The following is a 24,208-nucleotide window of genomic DNA, read 5'->3' as shown; positions in this document are numbered from 1 at the left end:
AACATCACACTATTTCATTATAGTTGAATAATTGCATTGTCTTTGTTTTGTTTATGGACATGGAATTCAATTCCACCACCAATATCAAACATAAGCTTAGAATGGTGGTCTTTTTTTCTTTCTTTCTTTTTTTGTCTTCTCTCTACATGTGACATTACTGTACAAAATACAGTACATGTGTCCTATGAATGCATTTCTTTTGCTGTCATGTTTATTTATGTAAAATCATACTTTGTGTTTTGTTGCACACATTTTATTTTGTTGTGCACATCACCAAGTAATTGTGTGATTTACATGTAGTTTAGTGCAGAAATGAAATCAAGTGAAATATTTTAGGAGAATTTTGCTCATTAAATCAATTGTTGAATAATTTGTTAATGGAGAACTTAAATCGAATAACAGCCAACATGGAATGCACTGGTTAGTACAGTTTCTCTTGAAATGTTGGTTTCATGTTTATGTTAGTACAGTATGTGATGCAAATCACTGAAATATTTCTAGGGGTGTTCCAAAATTTGTAAGTTGTTTGAGACCAGAAGTTCTTGCAGGATGCTGTAATCTCTTTCGGGAGTGATGTCAGAAGTTGTTTGAATTGAGTCTTTTTATGGCAGGTGCATTCTTTTGCGGTCTTTCCTTCTTTTTAATTTCTGTGAGGTTACTTTCTACTTTCAAATACAGAGGCATGAAAATAGTCTTAATTCAGTCAGCGGCAATAGTTATGAGTAGTTCAACAACCCATCTGGTGCTTGAAAAATGAGCAGAGGCCTAAGGCTAGTGAATGATGATAATGCAACTATGTGTTAAAGTCATTGAACTAAAATTCAGAAAGTATTGTATGAAAATATTGATCAGTATATCCTTATTGTCATAAGGTATCAACTTGTATGAAGACTACCAGTGGTAAAGTAGAGGCTGGTAGCCACTGTTTATAGATTAGTAACCTGGTTCCAGACTTTCTGTTTATTTGCCTGCCTTTTGTGGAGCATGCCCACCATCTCCATTGTTCCCCTTCTGGAGAGGATGTATAGAATTTGGGATTAGATGTTCCCCTCTCCCAGCGCAAACAGGGAGGGACGGTGTCTCCTCATTCGGTTTCTCATTTGCGGAAGGTTTTTAGGCAAAGAAAATAGTATCCAGTCAGAGAGAGCTAGTTCTGTACATCAAACTTTCTTGATTTTCTCCTTCTGTCGTGTCTTTTTCCATATGTACCATTTATCATAGTAGTAGGTTTTACATGTGATTTTCGTATGTGTGCCATCTCTTGCATTTTCTTTTTCACATGTTCCTTGACCCTGTGCTGGAGTTGTATACTGTATGGTAGTAAGCCCTGTTCTTGGTTTAAAAATTTTTGACTTTCATGTTTTCTATTCCATATCCAGATTTAAAAAGAAAATATTCTTATGTTTTATTTTATAATTGTTACCTGGGGGGGGGGGGGAGGATTTGCCATTAGCCCACAATATCTCTATTTTCATGTATTAATTCTCTGCATCTATATGTCAAAAGGATTGGGTAGGGAGGGAGAGGTAAAAATTGAGCTGGTTGTATAGGGGATGGCACAGGTTTCGTCTATTCTCATGTAAATGATGTGAAGCCTCACTGGAGCGGGACTCCAGCCCTGTGATTACTTTCTCTTCTCCCAAACTTGGGGAAGGGCATCTCCTTGAATACACCCCATCTCTCTCTCTCCCTTCTCGACAGGACTGGACAAAGCCCTGGCAATCTCTCGAAGAATGCCCCGGTGTCGTTAATATTTTTGGGAGTACAAAAATAAAGAATGAAAAGAAAAAAAGTGCGGGTAGCATCCTATTGTGCTCAAGGGAATCTCAGTCACTGATTCCTCCCCCTCCCGTTGTGAGCTTGTAGCCGTACCAACTTGTCTCATCCCATCTGACAGCATCATATATGGTAGGGAAAATGAGGGCCCAATTGTGCTCGGGTTGTTGCCAAATTTCTCCTGGGATCTGGAGGACAAAACCTGACTTCTGTGCAGTATTTACAACACCTCCAAGACAGATCAAAGGTTGGGTTGAGGCGCAAAAGCCGTACAAAGTAGCCTCATTTGTCAAGTTGCCTGGCACCTACAGGGACAATATTATACCCCAGGCGGGCGGCCTGCTCGTTTGTCGGACTTAGGATCCAACCCTTTGCCTATGTGTACAGCCCTATTCCTCCAGATGATAATCGTTGCAGATTTTTCTCCAGCCCCGTAAAGACTGGGTTCAATTTTCCCCATAGTTATTATTGATCAACACCAATAGGCTGTGGTTTCTCCAATGACTAGTTTCAAATTTGATTGCAGCCAAGATGCCTTATCAGTGCTCATGCTGTATCGTACCTTCTATCAGAACTATGTTTCTTATGGGGCTCAATCTCGTTATAGCCAGCTTTATGTTTCCATTGAATGCTTGAATTGGAGGAAGGTGAAAACCCTGCTAACAACTTCTTTTCTTACTTATTTTGTCAAAACTCCTGATTTGACATTTCAGAAAGGCATCCACTGCAGTTACAACAAATTGTTGAGTTTTCATGTATATGTAGTGCAGGCAGGCAATCTCAGACAAATTTAGAAGCAAATTAAATGGTTGGTTGTACTTTGATACCAGAAACCATGGAAGAGGAACTGATTTCTTTTAATCGTGGAAACTCTGTTCTGATTTTAATAGACTCCCACCTCCAATTTTTCATCTTGATTGATTATTTTAAGAGTTGATTTTACAATAAAACTCAGATTGAAACATCTGAAAGGTAATGAGCATCATTCATCACAGACAGATGAAGGAACGTCATGTTTAATTGGTTATTGAAAATGGGTTAGTTTATACTTTAAAAATGACAGCTAATTTATGTTTTAGACATCTTCAAAATAAAGGGACAGGACATAATTACTGTAGAACAAGGAATATTTGTGTGCATTTTAATACATGAATTTTGCGAGCGCCAAGATTCGCGAAATTGAAATGCACACGAAACTTCTTGTGTACACTATATGCATTAAATGCCAGAAGCAGTTTTCGAAAATTTCATGTCACGAACAGGTGTAGGCCTATATCATGTTTTACAGTGCCCATAGCAATCCTTGTCATCATGGTAATTGGCATAGCTAGATTATGCATTTATCAATCAGTCAGGAAATGAAAAATCAGATGAAGGATGTAGTGTACATTACTGGGTACATCAGTGATGTCGAAATTTTAATGGTAATGAAATGAGCTTGACAAAGAAAATTTGAAAAGAGCTCAGCATGAATAGAACCTATTTTTGGGGTGGCTGAGGTGGTGTTGCTGCTGATTCACATGACCCAGCATAGAATTGATTCATTACTAGATTCATTACAGGTTGTATGTTTGATGTTTTTTGCTCTGCTAGCATTTCAGGGTAGAATATCATGATTTTGAGAGTGTACGTTGGGTATGGTCGAGTGTATACAAGGGGCAGGTAAGATCAATACATGCCACTTGCTCAATCTGAACTTGTTCTGTGCAAAACTTAAATGGAGATGAGTCTGTCTTCAGGAGACTAATGGGGGACCAGCCCTTCCCACTGGAGTTTCAGTTGGGGGTCTTGGCGGACCCCCTTAGGGCAGTGATTAGTGTGCTGTGGTGGCAGTGCATAGCAGTTATGTAAGAATCCTTTTGTTTCCAACTCTGGCCAGAGAGAGTGGAAAAGAATGAGAAATCTGTAGCTAGTGTATCTTTCAAGGTTTTCGCAGAGGAACATAATGATGATAAACCCACATGAAGACCATGGAAATCCAGATTACTCACTCAAACACTGTGTGAAAGAGTTTGTCTGTCCTATTTGAAGTGCAATTTTACAAAGGAATCTTTTACAAGAGGTATATGTGGCAGCCCTTGTCCAGTCTCTTACAAAAATGTACCTCTTCAACATTTAGGCCCTAGATTCTTTTTGTGTTTCTGTCTCTCTTCTTAGAATTTTCCTCTTTTTCCCAATGACTCATATCTGTCTTTTTAAAGTTTGACTGCTCAATAATCTTCACAGGAAAATAAACTACCAGTATGTTGTATTTCAGCACTTTTGCAAAAATGGCATGTTTGTTTGCGGCATTGTGATTATTCATTTCTTTAAATAAAAACAAATAAATTTGATAGACTGGTGAAGTGATATCATTGGTGGTACTGGTAGGCCTACTTGATTTTCAAGTGTTCCTAAAAATATATAGAATGATCCTGTATTTAGGATTTGAAATTGTAGGCATTGTTCGAGTGGGATCAAGATTTTTACAATTTGACTGAAACTGAACTATTTTTCTGTGTTAGCTGGAGAGATCAGTGAACATATATTTTTCACTGGCAGTCACTAGTCCCAACACGTAGTCCATAAAGTTTCATTGCCCAGCGATGAGTGAGGCAGTCAGGCGGACTTCTGATGAAGTTTGTGTTATGACAGTAAAATAAACAGCACCAAAAAACAATACTACAAATTTTAGTGAGTTACTACTGGTTCTCACTCTCGATTATCTCACCCACATGTAGGCCGAGATTACCTTGAACCCAGTGCTTTTTGAAGGGGTTGCTCACGGTCACGTATGCCTCACAATGTTACAGTGTAAACAGCTCAGGACATGAAATGTTTCTCGTCAAGTGACAACAGGACATGGGACATGAAATGTTTCGCTTAAAGTGATGACAGAACTTGCCTATTTTACGTGTTAATAGATTGCGACCTAGACCCATTTTTGAATGGTTTATGTCTTGTTTTTTTTTTTTTTTTCTGGTGGCATCAGAATATATGAGCATGTAATTTACACCCAGTGTTGTGTCATAAAATGTGATGTACAGCACACCCGAGATGAATGCAGTCGAATATGATATGTTGTGAACATTTGGTGGCTTTCTGCAGGAAATAAAATGCTTTTGTTTGTGATGAGAACACCCAAGTATTTCAGTTTATCTTTTTTATGATTTTTTTTTTTTTTTTTACACAAGCTATGAAAATGGGTGAAGTCAAAGTATGTGAAATTTCACATGTTGTTTACCTGTGTGTCATGATAACTATTATATATAACATTAGAATACGCTGTGTATAGTATTAATTTGCCTTGAGATATCATAATGTAACTGATCATGGCACTCTGTTCATCTCAGTCCTGATACAGTAGACAGCCTCAATAGACTGAATGCATTTGCTGGTTACCCAATATTCCACAATCTGCTGTTTTTTTCAAGATACGGGGGCCCTGTCTGATATCGGAATGTTCAGTTAATAGTGTGGCTACATGGCAGAAGTCATGCTGAGTGCTGGTTATTGCATGGGGTAGAGTTTGTTTTCGCATGTCATTTCCATGAGAGGGAGCCCCTGCTCTGAGGCCTAATGAACCAGCCCGCAGAATTTGGCTCAACCAGTGGACAACTTGCAGATATATATGGCTGATAAGAAATTTATGTTGACATTTCACTACATATGTAAGGTAATAAGTAACAAGACTGCAAATAGGTGATGTTGGCTTGGAATACAATTTTCATTGCTTTGGTGAGTCATTGATAGAGAATAGTGAGCTATGGTTGGCAGAGGAAAAAAGAAATGAATAGTTCAGCGCGCAGATTGGAGGCGTCATATATGTAATATCTTTGGAATGTTAAGGAGATTAAAAGTGAGCTTTTGTTATTTCTTTCCAAGTCTCCAACATGTGGCTGTAAACTGTCAGTCTTTTCTCTGTGCTGTAGGTTCATCGTCTGCAATTTAAAAAAAAAAAAAAAATATGTAGAAGGAGAGTGTTGACTGATGAGGATGAGCTGTGGGAAAAATGGAAAAGTGGTTGAAGTGCTCAAGATTAAAGAGTATCACGAGTCAGGATGTAGGCTTGATTGACTGGGAGAATGTCTTCTGGAGTGCATCTCCTTCCAAGCATCTTGCAAACCTTGTGGAAAACTCTAAGGCTTCTCTGACATAAAGTCCCTTGTAATCTGTTGACTTGGGTCTGAACAATAAAAGCAGGTACATGTACAAGTGCAGTAAAGCCCGAGGAATTACCATTGCTCCCACCAGCTACTTTTCCTTGTGAGTTGGTCCTGCGCCCATCAGCTCTCTTCTGCTTCGCAGCTTCCGCGTGCTTAGGCAAGCTTACTTTTTATGTAAACCATGTAGACAAAAGAGACTAAGTTGAGAGGTAATTATCATTTCAAAGCGTGCAAGATTTTGCCATTTTGTCTTGTGGCAAGATGTCCCCACCTACATATTTGCGGCTATTAATCCTATTGTCTACGATCTTTTCAAGAGACTGGGCAGAGAATGCGAAGACACTGTGGTAGAGATTTTTTTTTCTTCTTTTTGTAGTTTTACTGAAAGGCTCCCTTACAACTGAGGCACCTGCTAAGATGATTAAGATGAGGTACTGGATGGACATGGAAAATGGTGGGATAAGTGCCTAGTTAGCCACTGGTAGCAGTTTCTCCTGTGGTATTTGCTATTTGTATTTTCCAGCGAGGGCATCTGACAGGATTTGTCAGGATTAGCAAGACACTGACTACCATTTCCTCCTTGGCCTTTGTGTGCTCCTTACCAGGAAGAAGGAAAGGACCAGTGGGTTGAGATGAAAGACTGAGAGAATTCTTCCTCAGGACCACAGTTAAAAATACCCTAGCATTGTGTATACAGACAAGTCATCATGTGTAATGAAAAAGTTAATCATCCTTTCACTACTCAACTCATGTAATGAATTCAAATTGCTGTCAATGGTCATCTGTGATTGAATGATATGAATCATTGACCCATAATTAGAAGTAATGGCACTAGTCCTACATGTATATTGCTTTTGATTATGATTTGTGATAATACAGAAAGTATCAACACAACTGCTGGAATTGCTGAAGGACACTCTGTTAAATCATTTGTCAGCTCCCCTTTTTTTTTTGTAGAAGAGGGTAAATATTGAAAAGAGAATTTTATCTCACTTTATACATACTGTATGGATATCTTTTCTGAAAGAAATGTGCTGTCACGAACAGGGAAATTGCCATGAGTAGGTAGAAATGTAAATTGTGGCAGAAATTTACTGCATAACACTGTGGAGAAGGGATTGAATGTAGCCCTTTTCAAATGTCATACACTGACAGTGCTGATATAAACACATAGGGCCTATATGAAGGTTGCTGGAAACAGGTTGATTGTATGCCATGTTGTATTCTAAAAAGAGCACAACTCGTCAATCTTGTATGAACAATGTATAATTGTAATATATTACATGAAAGGACTATTTTAAACCATGAACTAGTCATGCACTTTCAGGCATGCTTGATATGGTCCGATTAGGGATTCGTCCACATTCTTTCCATGTGTCAAAACACAAGGAGAGACCCCAATAGTGGTGTCACAGGCCCAGCAGAATGCCCAAGAACCAAGATGAACTTTCCAGTTGTTAGCCGCAGGAACGTTTGTCACAACATGACTTGTGCTTCTTAGTTCAGTCATTCAGGATGATTTCATCGTTCATAGAGTATTGGGAAGAAAAAGAAAAAGAAAGGGAGAAAGAGAGGGAAGGAACCACAGAGAGTGAAAAGACAATAAAGTGGATAGGTGTCGATTGAATGAAATACCTGGTCTACTAGTGCAACATTTGAAACTGGTGAGTTGTACGTCATATGGATGAAGCTGGGGATTATGAAGTGTGTTTTGATAGATGTTGGTTGTCGTGGTTACAGGGGTGATGCAGATGCAGTGGCATGCAGCCCTCACTGTTCTATTTTCTTCAGAAACAGTCTGCGAAAGTCAACGACTTGACCGATATTTTTTTTTTCATGTTTTTTTGTAGGCTAGCCACCGGTTGCAACAGCAAATGGAAATGTTATGATTGAAAGGCTATACATGTTGTGTTAGCTAGAACATGTTCCCACATCATCCCTTCTGCCACTGAACCCCTGGATATGGGATCACGCAGGTGGTGACTGATGGATGTGAGAAATATGCAGTTAGTCAGGGACACATTAACCCACTCGCTCCCAGTTCAGTGTCAATGAATGGGACGTGGTTTAACAGTGGCTGTTCTACTATTGCTTTGTACTGTGGATTATTTTCACCTCCTGGAGTAGGAGCAGTCTCATGTAATCGAACACGGACATGAAGGCTGTGCTGTTGGGGGTTATAGTGTGAAGGACGGGAACTCATTCTTGTTAACTAGGCAGGGAAGGGGGGCAGGCAGAATCGGCTGCTCAGAGATTTGTTTTTTCCCAGATATGGGATGATATTTGGGGCATGAAATCCTATATAACTTCATAAGTTAACAGACACCTTGTTTCTCCTTGTCTGTGTAACCGTGAAACTCCATCTATCACCATGTGAGGTCGCTATGTTTTTGAATGTCAATAGAAACATTCTGTAGTTTACTGTGTATGTCTTAAAGAAAAAAAATCTAATCATTTTGTTACTTTCTTTTCTTTATCTGTTCTTAGATCACCATCACAGTCATTGATGAAAACGACAATGCGCCAGTCTTCAATGAAGCACCCTACAACGTCTCCATCACTGAGAATTCACCCACAAACTCGCTAGTTACCACGGTTACCGCCACAGATGCAGATATAGGCAGCCACTCCATCATCTCCTACAACATCACTGCAGGAGCGAGCAGCCTCTTCTCCCTGGATGCTACCAATGGTGAGATTCGCACCAAGGGCGTGGTCAACCGAGAGTCCTCCGCCCTTTACCAGCTCCTCATTCTGGCATCGGATGGCACCCAGAGCTCCACGGCGACCGTCAACATCCATGTCCTCGATGAAAACGACAACGATCCCGAATTCTCAACCAGTGCATATTCCTTCCTGGTCCCCGAGGATGCGATGGTTGGGGAAGATGTTGGCGTTGTCGTGGCAACAGACCCAGATGCTGGTCCAAATGGTGAGGTGGTGTATTCTGTGGTGGCGGAAGGAGCACCTGGAGAGGATGTCTTCTTCCTTGATCCAAGCACTGGATCCATCAGGCTTCTACAAACCCTGGACTATGAATCGGTAATTCATTGAGTCAAGAATGAACAAAATTTTCCTTGAAAACAAGAGAATATTAATCAGAGGGGTGAAGGTTGAGGTGTGAATTTTTTTCAGTTTGTCTCCCTCTACAAATGAAATTTGTAAGATCGCAATTGCTGATCTGTAATTGAACCAGTGTGTGGGAATAAAAGGAACCACAGGACTCAAGCCTGTCATCTACTGCTTTCAGGGCAGCAACACTACCACCAGGCTATCCCTGGTTGCCGGCAGCAGGTTTGTTCAATTACAGATCAGCAGTAGCAATCTTACAAATTGTATTAGTAGAGGGTGACAAATTGAAGAAAATTCACACCTCAAAATTTTCCTTATGATGTTGATGAGTAAACATATGCCACACAGAGGCAGAAATGTAGGCATACATAATATGCTCATAAGTATTCTTGACCTGCTAAGGTAGATCTATGCATATCCAACCGTAAAGTAAAATATTGAATTTTTAATGGTATGATATATTTGGGCACTGTGAATTTAAATAATTCTATAGAAAGTCAAGACAGTCTAATTTCATTACTATGTGAATGCCAGGCATTTTAGCAGTGTGTGATAGTTACTGAGTGATAATGATAAAGATTATCCCATTGAGGACGGACTGATTTTGCTATAACACACATTTCCCATGGATACATGCGCGAGTATTCTCGGGACTTGTCTTCAACGGGTTAGGATACCAAGAGGAGTAAAGATTCTGTGTTAGCGCTGAAGAAAATGTTGATTAACCCATCTCACCACTTTTCCCTCTCAAATATTACAGAAGCAGCACTATTTTCTGAATATCATGGCCTCTGACAACGGCAACCCACCGCGCAGCTCCACCACATCGGTCTACATCAACGTCGATGATGTCAACGACAATGATCCAGTCTTTGATCCCACCTTCTACAGTGAGGAGGTTCCTGAAAATGTTGCCGTGGGAACATCGGTTGCTACCCTGTCTGCCACAGATCTCGACTCAGGTAACATAATAATTCCTCCCCCGCCCCAACTCCCTCCACCAATGTGCTTGACACCTGATTGTGATGTCTGCCCATGCTGTTTTCATACTGGTAGAGAGAGATGAGAATGGTGTTGCATTCGAGCAAAACTGTCAGTTTAGCTTAGATTAATTCAGAGTTTTACCATGAAATGCTGCTAGAAACTCAGAATAACTGATATCAGCATAACAAGAGACAACCTGCTACCTTAATGGCTGATTGCAGGAATAAGGTTCAGGGGAGGTAGCAAAGATGATAGAATTGATGCAGCAAGTGGCTGAATTGCAAATTACCACTGATTTCATATTTACTGTGCTGCCAAATGTGAATTATACCAAGCTTATTTTCAATGGGTCATTCAATGTGTGGTCTACAAATTCTCGATATACTGTATAAGTGTTCGCAGTGTTGAAATTTTCGCGCATTTTGCGCAAGCAGGAACAAGCATGAAAATAAAAGCAATGCTAAAATTTTTGCTTGCCATAGGTTCCAGTAGTTCATGTCTTATTTCCGCGGAATTGAAAACACGCGAAACTCTTCTAACCCCGCTGAGCGTAAAAGATTAGTCGCGCGAAAATATCCACTTTTACAGTAGATTAACAGAGCATGCACACGTAAGATCTTAAAATGTAATTGTGCAGGGAAATTTTGTTGTTGTTTTTGGTTGTTGTTTTTTTACTCAATGAAAAGCACATAGCGTACAGAAGTGATACTTACAGCACTGCATGGGATTTGTCCAATATCTAAGTTTGCTGGTGGAAAAACAATAGCATCAAAGGTATGAACTTTTGAGATCCACACTTTCAGGTTAAAGGTTCTAGTGAAGGTTGAATTATCACTTCCAAAAGTGCTGTCTGTAATGGTTCCTCAACATTGTTTAGAAATTCTTCAATCTTGTAGTCCATTTTACCGCGCAAGTCACTCATGAATTGCTTCAGGGTCTTTCCACTGCTCTAAATAAAAAATGTTCCCTTAATCTTCACCGATCTCACCAACGTACCCCTTACTGAGTCCAACCACACACCCATTCCTAATCATCCATGGACTGAAGTCCAGCGTTCCTCAAGAAAACTAAAAAGGAGGTTTTCCCTCTGCATACCTTTGAGCGTTGCTGATCCACCTTTTCATCGGCCGCGAGCCGCAGGTCTGAACCAGAGATTGGATCAAGGAGGAAAGTTCGGAAACTGAGGGTCTCTTTGTAAACTTCTCCCTCGTAATCTGGCAGGCATATTGCAGGTTTCGTGGGAGGGGGATGAAGAGGAGCACTCGTCTAGCTTGAAACTGACCTCTTTTCCATTGCTTTCAGAGTTTTGGCTCTGCTACAGACTATCCCACCTGTAGGGTAGGGCTGGGCTGGGCTGGACTTCAAAAAAATGTGTCTGCCGGTTTTGGTAAAACACCTTGACCTCACAATAGAGGGTCTGAAATTTGTCTCAATATGTAAATACTGCAAACTAAGCATGATTGATGCACCTGCTTAGTTGAGTGGATTTAGAGCTCACACATTTAGGCTAGGATGTATTATATCGCAAGTATAGTCTCATATTGCGTGTGTCAATTTCTCACATTCCCTCTCTCCATTTAAAGGAAAATGAGGGCAACAAACAACACCAAGAACTTTAACTGCCCAGACCCAAACACACAATTCCGTCAGTGGATTTACGAGCTGTATATCAAAGTACAATTGTGTTCCATGATCATGCTGGTTTTGTAGATTCAGTCACATCAAGCAAATGGGTGGAAGTAACATCAACTCAGACATTAGATATGGAAGTATGGAAGTAATGAAGCTACCTTTCATGTGTTTTTGAAAGTAAATGATGTTAGTCCAAACCACATATATGCTAATTTGATGAGGTGATGTTTTCATTGCCTCATAATCCTCCCATTAACATGCACACACAAAAATCTCAATTTTTGTATTTATTTGTGTGTGTGTGACATGAAGTCAATTAGAACGTGTATACTTTCCATCACGTTAAAATTGTGTTGTAATAAACTTGCAGGATGAAGTTGTTTCAAGTTGATAGATTTTCAGAAAATCAAGACTATCATGATAGTTTGGAATACAAACCAATAAGAGAGCTGGGAGGTTATGATAGTGTTACCTCATTGTTATGTACTGCTGCTACAAATAGAAGCAAATGATAATCTCGAGCGACAGACACACATGTCGTCGACAAGTCTATTTCAACTATGCACATGCAGCTTGCATGGTGGTCTCATTGCAAGACCGTTTTACAATTGTTTCTATGCATAAATATCACCCCCCCCCCCCCTTAGATTCGAGTTATCCCTTTCATGTGGCTGAAACCAATATTGTGTTTCATTAAAGGACAAGTTCACCTTCATAAACATAAGGATTGAGAGAATGTAGCAATATTAGTAGAACACATCATTGAAAGTTTGAGGAAAATCAGACAATCCGTTCAAAAGTTATGAATTTTTTAAGTTTTTGTGCAGTAACCGCTGGATGAGAAGACTACTGCAGTGTATGAATAACTGAGATGTCACATGCGTACAACAATATAAGGAAAATATAAAGAGAATTTCACAAAATTCCATCTTTTGAAAAAAGTACACATTCCCCTGACTCGTTACCGACAAATGTTATGGGTAATATTATTCCCCCTGCCTTTAGAAAGAGGCAAGTCAATTGCTCTTTTGTTATGCGAAAAAAGTGAAAATATGTTGAATTTTCTTTTACATTTTCTTTATACTGTTGTACGCATATGACTCCCAAGCTGTAGTAGTCTCCTCATCCAGCGGTTCCAACACAAAAATTTTAAAAATTCATAACTTCTGCATCGATTGTCCAATTTTCCTCAAACTTTCACTGATGTGTTCTACTAATGTTGTTGCATTCTCTCAATCCTTATGTTTATGAAGGTGAACTTGTCCTTTAAAGCATGTGAACGATTTCTAAACTTTCCTGCCTGTTTTTAATTAAACTTGCATTCTTTTTTTTTTTTTTGGTGTTTTTTTTTTCTTTCATTTTCCTGTATTATCAGAGTTGATATGATCATGGAGTTACATTGCATAGTACAGACGGACAGGGACAGGTTATATGAAAGTAATATTCTTTGGGAATTTGTGACACAGAGATGTCGTTAGCTGATTGTTGAACAGCAACATACATACATGCTTACTGAAGGAATGCCTGTTTTCCATTCAGTAAAAAAGAAAGAAAGAAAAAATGTGCAAGATGCTGTAACATGGAAAGTATTGTTTGTTTTCAGATTTACTCAATTTTTGATCGATGGAAATCAGGTGTGAAGATACAGATGAATGAACAACCATATTTGTAATCCCGGCACATTCTTTTGTAAACTGAAAAGCACCATTCATTGTAGTTATTATGTGCAACTCATGCATCTTCTGTACAGCATGGTTCAGAGCAAGATAAGATCTGCTGCTGTGTTATTGTCCCTACGACATGAGCAGTGTTTAGGTGCTTGGAATACAGGAAAAATATGAAGACCCTATCCTACAGGTGCACATATCACCTTTGCATGTATGGGACGATTCTGTCATTGTTCAAAGTGATTGCCTGAAGGAAATAATGCACAAAGCCATCTCGTTTTTTGAAATCATATTTCATAGGCCCATTGTACCATACCACAGCAAGCCTGCTACTACCTCTGACAGTACATTTTTTTTTTCTCTTTCCCTCTACCTCTCTTTCACAAGCTCATTATGTGTGAGCAGAATTCAAAACCAATTTATCATGCAGACTCCTCACAAATAGTGCTATGTGTTGATGGACGAATGACAATGATAAGCCAGCCATAACTCTCCAAGTAGCAATGGCTATATAGGGAGATTTGCGCTCATCAATCATATTCTCACCGCTCAGAGGAAATACAATTATGTGAGAATGCTGGCCATATTTTTATTTGAGTTGCATGGCGTGCAAAGAAATGTTGTTGTTTTTGGTTTTCCAGAGGAGAGCTGAAGAGGGCAACTCAGCTTTCATGAAGGCCAAGGATTTCATTCCTGTAGATTTAAATTTTATCCTGTCCTTTTCACTACCTGAAAGTGCAAGATGCCCCGTGAGCAATGGTGCATTCCTATCAAAGAATACGGCAGTGAAGTATGATATCCTGCTCTTTACAATCTTTAATTGTGCTTTGTAAATGTGACAGGATGTTTCATTGATGAGATTGTTGTTTTGCTCCCTCTACACCCTGCCTTTGAGTACTGAGATGAATTGGTTGTCACACATGTGGTGAATGTATCCAAGTTGAAAGATGACAAATTTCTGAATTGAGGAATGCTGCCATAAATCTCTATTGGTATTAAGACTAGCGACAGACACCTGCGACAACACCTTGATGCCTCATCACGAGAGGAGACACGGTGAATGAATCGTCCTTGAAGAGCGCAGAATCGCCATTCAGGCCGGAGATTAACGTTGAATTCAAGGACTGGCACGACATCAAATGTTGTTGAAGGTTTTTGGCCTTGGTAGCATATTGTCTTTTTACCTTCAAGTTTTCATTATCTTGAGTGCCTGTGATGCTATATCTGCTTCATAATACTAATAGCACCATTTCAAGCGACATATACAGTTGTTTGTGTATCCATCTCTGTCGTGCGTTTATGATAATGTGGTACTTATCTGCAGTGAGTTAGCACTGGTTGTGACTTCTCCACTATTTCCAGATTTTCTCTCCAGTACACAATTTATGCTTTAAAGCACTTTTCCTCTTGGAGGTTTATGTGAAAAAATATTGCCATGGCATATCAATATCAGTGTTTGTCAGAATGTAATGAGGAAAAAAACAAGAATAATTTTCTCATAGAATGCAGTCATTTCCTGTCAGAGCTATGTGACACATTAGATGGATAATAGCTTTGCAGAAAGGAGTGGTATTGGTTTAGGCTCCGTGTGGCATGCGGGTAATCCACGTAGTTCGAATCTCCACAGCAACTGCATCAACCAAGTACCAACTTTGAACCAATGTGCATCCAGCAAAACCCACTGATCGTTGCTCTCTCTGCCTGGGGTAGTTTTGATGGTAATTTGTTTCTGAGCTTTCCGGAGCAGGCGATTGCATTTTGCCAGAGGATTAGGGGGTGCCAGTGTCGATGACAGTGGGTCTCCATGACCAGTCCTCCCCGAGGAACACCTTGTTTCATTGATTGGCATAAGTGAAGAATCTCGGTGTTTTCAGTTTTGTCAAGTTCAGATGGACTGCATTACGACAAGGGGGAAGAAGAGGGTTTAGAGATTGTAGCACCAGCAGGCTGCCATAATTCCTCAGAATGTCCAGAGTTTAGTGCACACAACTGAAAGATATTAGCTGCATTATGACTGTATATCAAGGCTTTTCATTGGTTTGATGTTGGCAAGATCTGCCCAATATTTGTTGAATATTGGAAAATTTCAGAACAGAAAAAGAACAATTCCAATGGAATGCAGAGTCTCTTTATTATGAGATCATTCTGGTTCCCCCTCTGTATGCCAAGCTCTTCCATGTACTCATGGCTTGTATGATGTCAAAGATGACCAGCCATTACTTTTACAAAGAAAAAAAATCTACAACAAAAATAAATAATAATTAAAATGATTGGTTCAGATTTTTCATTAGAAGTACGAAATAGTAAGCATGATAATATATGCTGCAAGCAAACCACCTGCGGTACAGTACAGAAAAACTTTTCCCCTTTGACAAGTGTATGATGCCTCAGTCACCCTTGGGGCATAGTTGATAGGGCATTTAGGGTAGCAAGTGAGGCAGGATACCTTGGAAACCTCTTTGACATGAAAATCTTATCCGTGTATCTCAGATATTGAGATAAGTGTAGGATAGAACATAGCGGAAAAATTCTCCTCCACATGGTAAGTACACAGAGAAAGATGGACCAATACCCTAGTGAGGGAATAGAGGTCAGTGCATGAACTAGAAAAACTGTACACATATGGTGTTGATATAATGGTCAACTTGTCCTCAAAATTGTGTTTCTACCTCCTGGTTTGGCTACTAACGAGACAGCAAAGCCTTGTGCAGTAGAACCCCTTGGTATTAGATTTCCTGTTGGAATAGAATTAACAATTGATGTCCTTTTTGTTTTTCAAATGTGTAGAAGAAGAAGTGCACTGCTTTTCTGATCATTAGGGCCTCTTTCAAAATTACTTCATTTCATCCTATTATGTTTTTAACTTTTTGGAGTATTCATGTTTTGATTTTTTCCCCTTTCTTTTTCATTGGACAGGTGTCAATGGAGAACTGGAGTTCATCATTGCATCTGGCGACCCCTCTGCACGATTCGTGGTGTACGACAACGGAACGGTTGCAACCGCCAAGGCTCTGGATCGAGAATCTGAGTCCTTCTACAACCTCCAGGTAATGGCTGTGGACAAAACGCCTGACCAGGCCAGCAGGAGATCCAGCACGGCTCAAGTGTCCATCATCGTGACGGACATCAACGACAACGCCCCGCGCTTCATGAATCAGGACACGGTCAGCGTCGCAGAGAACACGCGCACCAATGTCATCATCCTGGCACTGTACGCAGATGATGATGATGTGGAGAGGAACAGCTATGTGGAGTACTCACTTCTTACTCCATCTGTGCCTTTCGCAGTCAGCACTGTTGAGGGCAACCTGCGGGTGACGGGGCCTCTAGACCGGGAGACAGCGCCCTCGTACAATCTCCTAGTGCAGGCCACGGATAAGGGCAACCCACCACAGTCATCTGTGATGAACATAACAGTGCACATCACCGACGTCAATGACAACGCACCCACCTTTGACCCCCAGTCCTACCACGCCACTCTAGACGAGGACACTCCAGTCGGCTTGGAATTCGTGCGAGTTTCGGCGACCGATCCCGACGAGGGACTCAATGCCATCGTGAGGTACTCCATCCTGAGTGGAGACGTCAATGATGATTTTGCCATAGATGAAGTCACTGGCGTGATCTCCGTCAACTCTGCTCTCGATTACGAGAGGCAGTCTTCCTATTCCTTGCTCATCCGAGCTCAGGACCAGGGCTATTCCACCCAGGTTTCATCGGTCACTGTGACCATCAACATTGTCGACATCAATGACAACTCTCCGATCTTTGTTGATTCTTACACACCATCCATCATGGAGAACAACCTGCCCTCTTACGATGTTGTCCAAGTCTCCACGAGTGATGCCGACAGTGGTTCGAATGGCATCGTCAGCTATCGGCTGCTAGCAGACTATGACGGACTCTTCACCATTGGATCTACATCTGGGCTCATAGAAGTGACAGACGTGTTGGATTACGAAGCAGAGACCGAGTATGAGCTTATTGTCATTGCACAAGATGCAGGTAAGAATACATTAATATTCCACATACAATTGTTTCAACTATTCCGTAACGACTACACTGTCCCATTGGGCTCTGGATCTGAATAAGGTTACAAACGAAAATCTATGAGCCATAGAAAAAGTAAATTAAGTTCACCTCAAATCATTATGCTTTATGAGGGAAATTCACCTTGGACCTTATACTGACGATTCTTTGGATTAAAAGAGGAAGGAAAAAAAAAAATTGACAATCGTCTAGAAATTCCTCCCACAGTTTCACCTCTGGATCCATTGTTATTTTTTCAATGTGCAATGTTGTTCCACTGAGGCTTGTGAGGGCTCAACATGGGTGATTTCTCAGGTTCCTCGAAGGGGGTGACTCAGTTTGATTAGATTGCCTTTTGATGAGCATCTGATCCACAAGGGATTTTTCTGAGTTGGCATTTGCATTGTTTTGCAATGTTACCCGGGTTATCGGGGGTTAGTGGTGTTTGGGGGGTTCTCTAAATCTCAAGGAATAGAAGTTTGTCTACGCCTCCTAATGAGTTCACTGATGGATATCTCCAATATGGAACCGCAACTGAAGTGGGCAGGCATTCCAACCATGATCAAACCCCTATGGACAATTGGACTATGCCAGGATAATGTGCCATCAGTGTGCTAGTGGAACGGACCATTAGCAACGTGGGTGTGTGGAATAGATGATATGCTTATCGAGATAGCTTTCATGCAGGAGCTTCCATTCTCACATTCCATGGCAATGAGGTGTGAAAGACATTTTATCATGTGGAACATACTGCTGTTGTTTTTGTCTTAATATTTGCATTATTTTCAACACTAAGATAAATACTGTTTCTAAAAATACATGCTGTTTGCAATGCGGATACTATTTTACGCAAGCATGATTTCAACTTCAATACGTGTTTAATGTCTACACAGTACCGGTTCTGTGGGCAGAGCTGTTCTGTGAAGAAGTAGGTGTACATATTGCTGTTAGGACCATGAAAGCAGTTTCTGCATATCTTGTATCTGATTATGTTTTATCTCCAACATCAGCACATTGAATACATGTACAAATGCCATTCAGCATTCTTTGGGCTGTGCATTAATATAAACAAAGACTTTCTTGACTCATGTGCTGGCAAAATGAAAAAGTTCAGCGAGGCACACTGAAGATTTTACTGTGTATATGCCCTTTTACATTAGGTCACAGGAAGACGGTACTTCCAGGAGAAAAAATCCTGCGTTCTGCCGCCAAAACAGACAAACAAAGTGTACATTTCTGTCAAGCGGAGTTATTGATGATAATTCATTGTTTTTACAACATACCTGTCACGTTCGAGTCTGGGGCCAGAGTTTTCACAGAGAAGTGATAATTTAGCAAATCTCTCAACATCTTTATTGGAGAATCTGACAATGGAAATGAGCAAGGCCAGCACATGTTTTATTCCTCAGTAAAAGTCACGAGGCTGATCATTTGTTAGAAACCAGTGGATTTTTCCCCCATGTTGTAGTAATGTGCTCCTACATACCAGGTCTTTTTACTTTTTTTTTTCTTTGTGGGGGAGGGGGAATGTTTTGTGCCGCTGAAGTAAATGTTTAGAATATTCACAGCTCAGTTAAGGGGGAGATGAAAAAAATGTTTTGTTCCTAAAAAATTTTATGTCGTTGTCACAGTAGCATTTGTGCAATGACCTGAAGAGAGGCATGATTTAATGCTAACAAAATAACTTATAAGGAGTTTGTTGCACTACAGTAATGTCATAGTTCAAGATGACAGTTGCATCTTTTTAAAATCTTTAAAAGATATATCTCTCATCAACTACAGCCCTACAGATCCAGCTGCATTCTGTGAAGAATGAAATGTAGAGAGTGTTTTGTTCCACAATCACCTGACTCATCGCCGATTGTTGCAAATGCATTTCACATGTCTAAATAATCAACTCTCAAGTGCCATCAATTTACTTTTTTTTGGTAAACATATCTATAAAACATTCATAAAGAAAGGGCTTGACTTAGGCTACAATATGACTTGGAATCCGACTTTGAAGCCCATAGCAAAGTTTTTAACATCAATAGGAGTACACAAGTCAAGGTATGCCAGATTCCAAGGTCTTCCTTCTTGCTGATGATGTCACTCTCTGTAAATGAGATTGTGTGCTCAATCCATATCACCACAAACACCAAGCAAAAAACGAAACAAAAATCAATTAAAATAAAATAAATAAAATATCATTCATGCTGATATGGACTGAGCATTCAATCTTGGGGGCGTTTCATGAAGCATTTTTGTCCGACAACTTGTCGGACAAATTTGCTCTCAACGAATCAGATGCAAGGATTTCAGTAGCTTTTAACATTTTGTCAGACGAAATATCTGACAAAACGCTTCATGAAATGCCCCCCTTGCAGAGAGTGACATCAAGAAGAAAGTACCTCTGTACATGCACTCTCTCTCTCTCTAAAAAAAAAAAGATAAACAAACGAACAAATTCTCTTCATTCTTAATTGCAGTTTTGTTCTTATCTTTTTGATTTTCCTTTTAGATACTTGTTGGGCATGTTTTGTCAGAATACATTATCAATGTCATTCCTAGTGAACTGGCTCTCTGATGAGCTGGTTGTATGCTGGATGCTTTAACATCTCCTGTATGGATGCTTTTGCATATGATATTTCGAGGGTAGGAATGTCAAATCTGTCAAGCTGAGAGGACCACATTCACTGGGGTTCAATTCTGTGTTGGTTGACACTGTCATCAATGCAATAAGTTGGATTTATTTGATGCCCGCTGCAATCATGGGAGTTTGATATGCACTGCGATGCTCTTTTAAAGAGAAGTTATGAAAATTGAGCTTGTCTGTCCCTCTGGCACAATTGGTGTCAGTTGTGGCACTTATTATTACCCTAAACTCGGTAACGGTGATGATGGCAACGAAACAGATGAATTCAATTTCATTTTTTTTTTTCTATTCAGTGAGTAGAGTTGCGCCACTGATTTGCCCCCCAAAGATTGCAGTTACTATAACTGGCAGGAAATAAGAAAGGAGAATACCCCTTGGTTTCCCCCCAACCGCTGACTACATAAATGTTTGTCTTTCTGAAATCCTGCACCCCCTTAGTCCCACATGTGACCTGGAGTGGTATCAAATTTAGCCTGACCCGTGGGTACAGGAGTCTGTGCTGGCTCAATCCACGCATAGCCATGTGTTGCTAGGCTTCCTGCCTCACGGGGACCATCTGAGTTGAACCTTGATCCCCCAAAATACAATTTTGCACAGAAGAAGAAAAGAAAATTCTAGCTCTAAAGCCCATTTTTACAATTTCAATGTGGACACATCAGCAATGCATTCTGTCTCCACAGTGGCTCAACTTTCATAAGGGAATCAGAGGTATATTTGAAAGGGTCAGAGCTGTTCCAGAGATTTATTAAAATATCTCGTCATCTTGATCTGTGAATCCATTAGAAATCTCATATTTCCATCTCTGGAAATGAGTTTGGAGCCCCTGTCAGTGACTGGCTTAGGCATCAAAAACTACCTGAAATGTTGTCACTTCAGAATTGTCAAAGATGTATCAGGATTTGATAACCTAGGAATCCCAACTTGATTATTCACCTGTATATTCATTCTAATTACACTTTGCTGTATAGATGATAAACAGACATTTTCAAAGTTATAATCCTGGCCCACGTGAAAGGTGGTTATAAATATGCTAGTTTCATAGTTGACATTTTACGCAGGCATTTCTTCTTCTTTTTTTTTCTTTTTTTTTTGTCAGGTGATGACCATTTTAGGAATTACTTTCCTGTCCTCTGTGTACCTGTTGGTCGGCGGTATTAAGTTGAAGTTGAAATATGACATTGACAATATTTGAAGGACGCCATGAAGATCAATGGGTTAAAGTTTATCAGGAACTTTTCACGGAGCATGACATAAAAGGGTGTATTTTCAAAGATTCCAACACTACATGGCTCAATTTACATCCCTGGTAACAACATCTGTAAACACAGGAACGTCACATACCAAACACATTTCAAATATTAATAAATCACCGTGTGAATACTTTAAAGTAATTTTGTGTATTATACTTCAACAGTTATCTGGAAGAGGCTGTCTTCCCGCTTAGTAGAAGTACATATAAGTTTTATTTGTGAGGGGGAAAAAATATATGACCCTTCAGTTTACGCAAGGCAATGAAATAAAACAACACAAAAACAACACACAAACAGGGTTTGACATGTGGGAACAAAACTGAGTTCATGGTCAAGTGTCAAGCACTTCTAGAAAGAAGTTCAGTAAGGACATAGTCCTCAAGAAATTAATGCTTGTTCTACACCTCCCTGTCACTCTGTGTACACTCTCGGTTAACTGCCCGGCAAAAGTGCTTTAAGAGTTGTGGTGTTGAAACATTTATCGTGCCAACGTGCAGTACCTTTGAATTCCTACTGCTGACGGAGAATATCAAAGTCTGCATGAGGTCAGCCTGGAATAAATCATATGGGAAAATGCCTGAATACTGGGAGCAGCATGCTTACAAAGACTAACCCTGCTAGCAAGTCTCAATCTTTTGCCTGTTAGCAGAGTCTATTTTGGCAGTGATGGATGTTTGGAGTACACATGGACAAATGCCCATAATGAACTCTCTATTCAAACTCTCAAATATTGTCTTAAAGGTAGGGAATCCCATTTGCACGCCTTAAATGAAGAGTTGTATAAATACAGTGGTATGTTGAAGAGAATATCATTTTAGAAACTCCCATAAAGTATTGAAAGTGGAAGGTAACATTTAGTACATTTTTTTGACGGTTAGATTTTGAATTGAATTGTTTTCGGGGCTCACCGTAAATTCCAGTACATTACTAGGCTACCTTTGCAGACCCATGTACTGCATGTGTGTCCATCATGTATATTTTGTGAAGAAAGTTCATCAACACTTACAAACATTTCTATATACATTCTTACCACACACTCTATATGTTATTACATCAGCTCTTGTACTTTTAGATTTTTGTTTATAGATCACAAATACAGAAGAATGCAACAAAAAGGCTTAAGTGTGGCTGACACACAGAACTACTGAGTAGTTGAGTTTTGTGCATTATTCAAATTTTAGATAACTGTTGACTTCCAAATTTCTAAGCAGTGGCCTAAGCAAGTCCCCTGAGGTTCATATTTAATGTTTTGCTGCATTTTGGGAGGTCTGTAAAAGGTATCCCCTACCTTTAAATCACAAAGGATTTGAAGTTGCTATAAAAAAATATCCAAGGATAGCTGGGCAAGAGGGAATTCCTCTTTGTCTATTTCTAAAAGTGATAAATGCATGAAGTCATGACACTTTTTTTTCCTGTTTGCTAACACTATTGTTGATGTACATGTAGTGATGATGTCATGCATTTGAAATGTTATATACCATTAAAGATGTAGGCCCCTATGCTATAGGCATAGTCATTTTTGAATGCTGGTCATAGATCTAGGTCCTATATCCATGATAATTTGACAGTAACGTCCACTCTTTCTTTGATATGAAGCATAAGCGTCCAGTTGTTCGGATTTATTGTTTCATTTGATGTGATATAATTGTTCTTATTTTGTATTGCCCCCCCCCCACACACACACACACTAGATTTTGCATATTTACATATTACATTCAATGAACCAACAAACACATAGTTGGGATTCAGTGGTCCATCAGAAGAATGGACTAAACTTGGCCTGTAGTCTAAGTCGTCAACAAAAATATGCACCTTTGCAACAAACAGTTGTAAATAAACTTTCATCTCATCATATTGTCATTTCAAAGAAAAGTCAATGGAGTCAACTAAACAATTAATTTGTGATGATGTATAACTGTCATTGCATGCCTCAACATCTTAGGTAGAGTGGGTGAAAAAAAAAGTAACATAAAGGATCCACACTATTTCACACAATATGTTTGCATGGCTGCATCCATGTCAAACTTTTAGAGAAGCATTAAAGTGTTTGAGATTCTGCAGGCAGCACTACTGCAGAGGCGTAGAACATTCTGTAAAAGTAACATTTATGACTTGACCTTTTCTGACAATGTGAAATATTTTTCCCTGTCGCTATTAAGTTCTCCTGCCATGCTACCATCAGTTTTCAGATTAGTGTTATATAGCAAGCAGGTGTGCACAAAGAAATCAAATTTCAAATTCATTGGTGGTGGCGGTGAAGATGCAAAATGCCCTTGATCGCCGCCACACTGCGAGTGTCGGCGAGAGGTGCGGGGTCTTATGTCATACTGCAGGGGGAAAAAGAATAGAACAAAACATGCAGAACTGAGAGTACAGGCTGTCACGTACGGTCTGAATGTGTACATGAAAAGTAAAGTTCCAATGTGACATACAGGCCAATCTCTGTAGTGAGTAGAAAACATGTAGCAACAGGTGCTTGGGTATATACCACTGGAACACACTACAGCTGACTCCCCTTGAGGAAGCCTGATCAAGCATTCCAACATGTTGCTGTAGTGTTCATACAATTGAGATCTAGAGAGCCTGGATTTTTTGTTGTTGTGTGTGTGTGTGTGTGTGTGTGTGTGTGTGATGAGTAGCTGCCCTCATAAGTTGAAGGGCTGCTCTGCTTGACCAGATATAAATGGAGGGAAATCTAAAATTCTCCATTATCTCAACCTCAGAAGGAATTTACCCATTGACAATAACATGCATTGTCTGGCATTTACAGAACAGATACACTGTAGGTAAGGGATGTGAAGAGGCAGATTTGAACCATACAAACTAGGGAATTGATGTGGAATAATAATTATAAATTTTCTATGTGACTGTCAAGGAGTAACTTCACATCTTTACATTTAATAGCACAAGGTTTATTAACTGTACAGTAATACAGCAGAACATACATGAGCTAAAACAATGACTTGTTTTCTGTTGCTTTTTGCATGCTGTATTGTCCATGTGACTGTCAAGGAGGGT

At 39.8% G+C, this 24,208-nt stretch overlaps 1 protein-coding gene across 1 annotated transcript in view; it reads left to right on the top strand.

The window, feature by feature from the left end:
* Window positions 1-8,438: 8,438 nt before the first annotated feature.
* The window catches only part of LOC139718166 (protocadherin Fat 4-like), a gene marked incomplete at its 5' end in the record, with an annotated part of 54,250 nt that continues 38,480 nt past the window's right edge, over window positions 8,439-24,208 (top strand). The window contains 3 exons of the mRNA XM_071629651.1: window positions 8,439-8,963; window positions 9,754-9,955; window positions 16,193-17,281. Coding sequence (XP_071485752.1) covers window positions 8,439-8,963; window positions 9,754-9,955; window positions 16,193-17,281 — 1,816 coding nt within the window. The remainder of the gene's footprint in view (window positions 8,964-9,753; window positions 9,956-16,192; window positions 17,282-24,208) is intronic.

This window comes from Diadema antillarum, unplaced genomic scaffold (genome assembly GCF_040938485.1).
Source record: "Diadema antillarum isolate AM-2024a unplaced genomic scaffold, OU_Dant_1.0 scf00000090, whole genome shotgun sequence".
NCBI lineage: Eukaryota > Metazoa > Echinodermata > Echinoidea > Diadematoida > Diadematidae > Diadema > Diadema antillarum.
The sequence above is the reverse complement of the archived record's forward strand: the minus strand, read 5'-3'. Positions and strand labels throughout refer to the sequence as shown.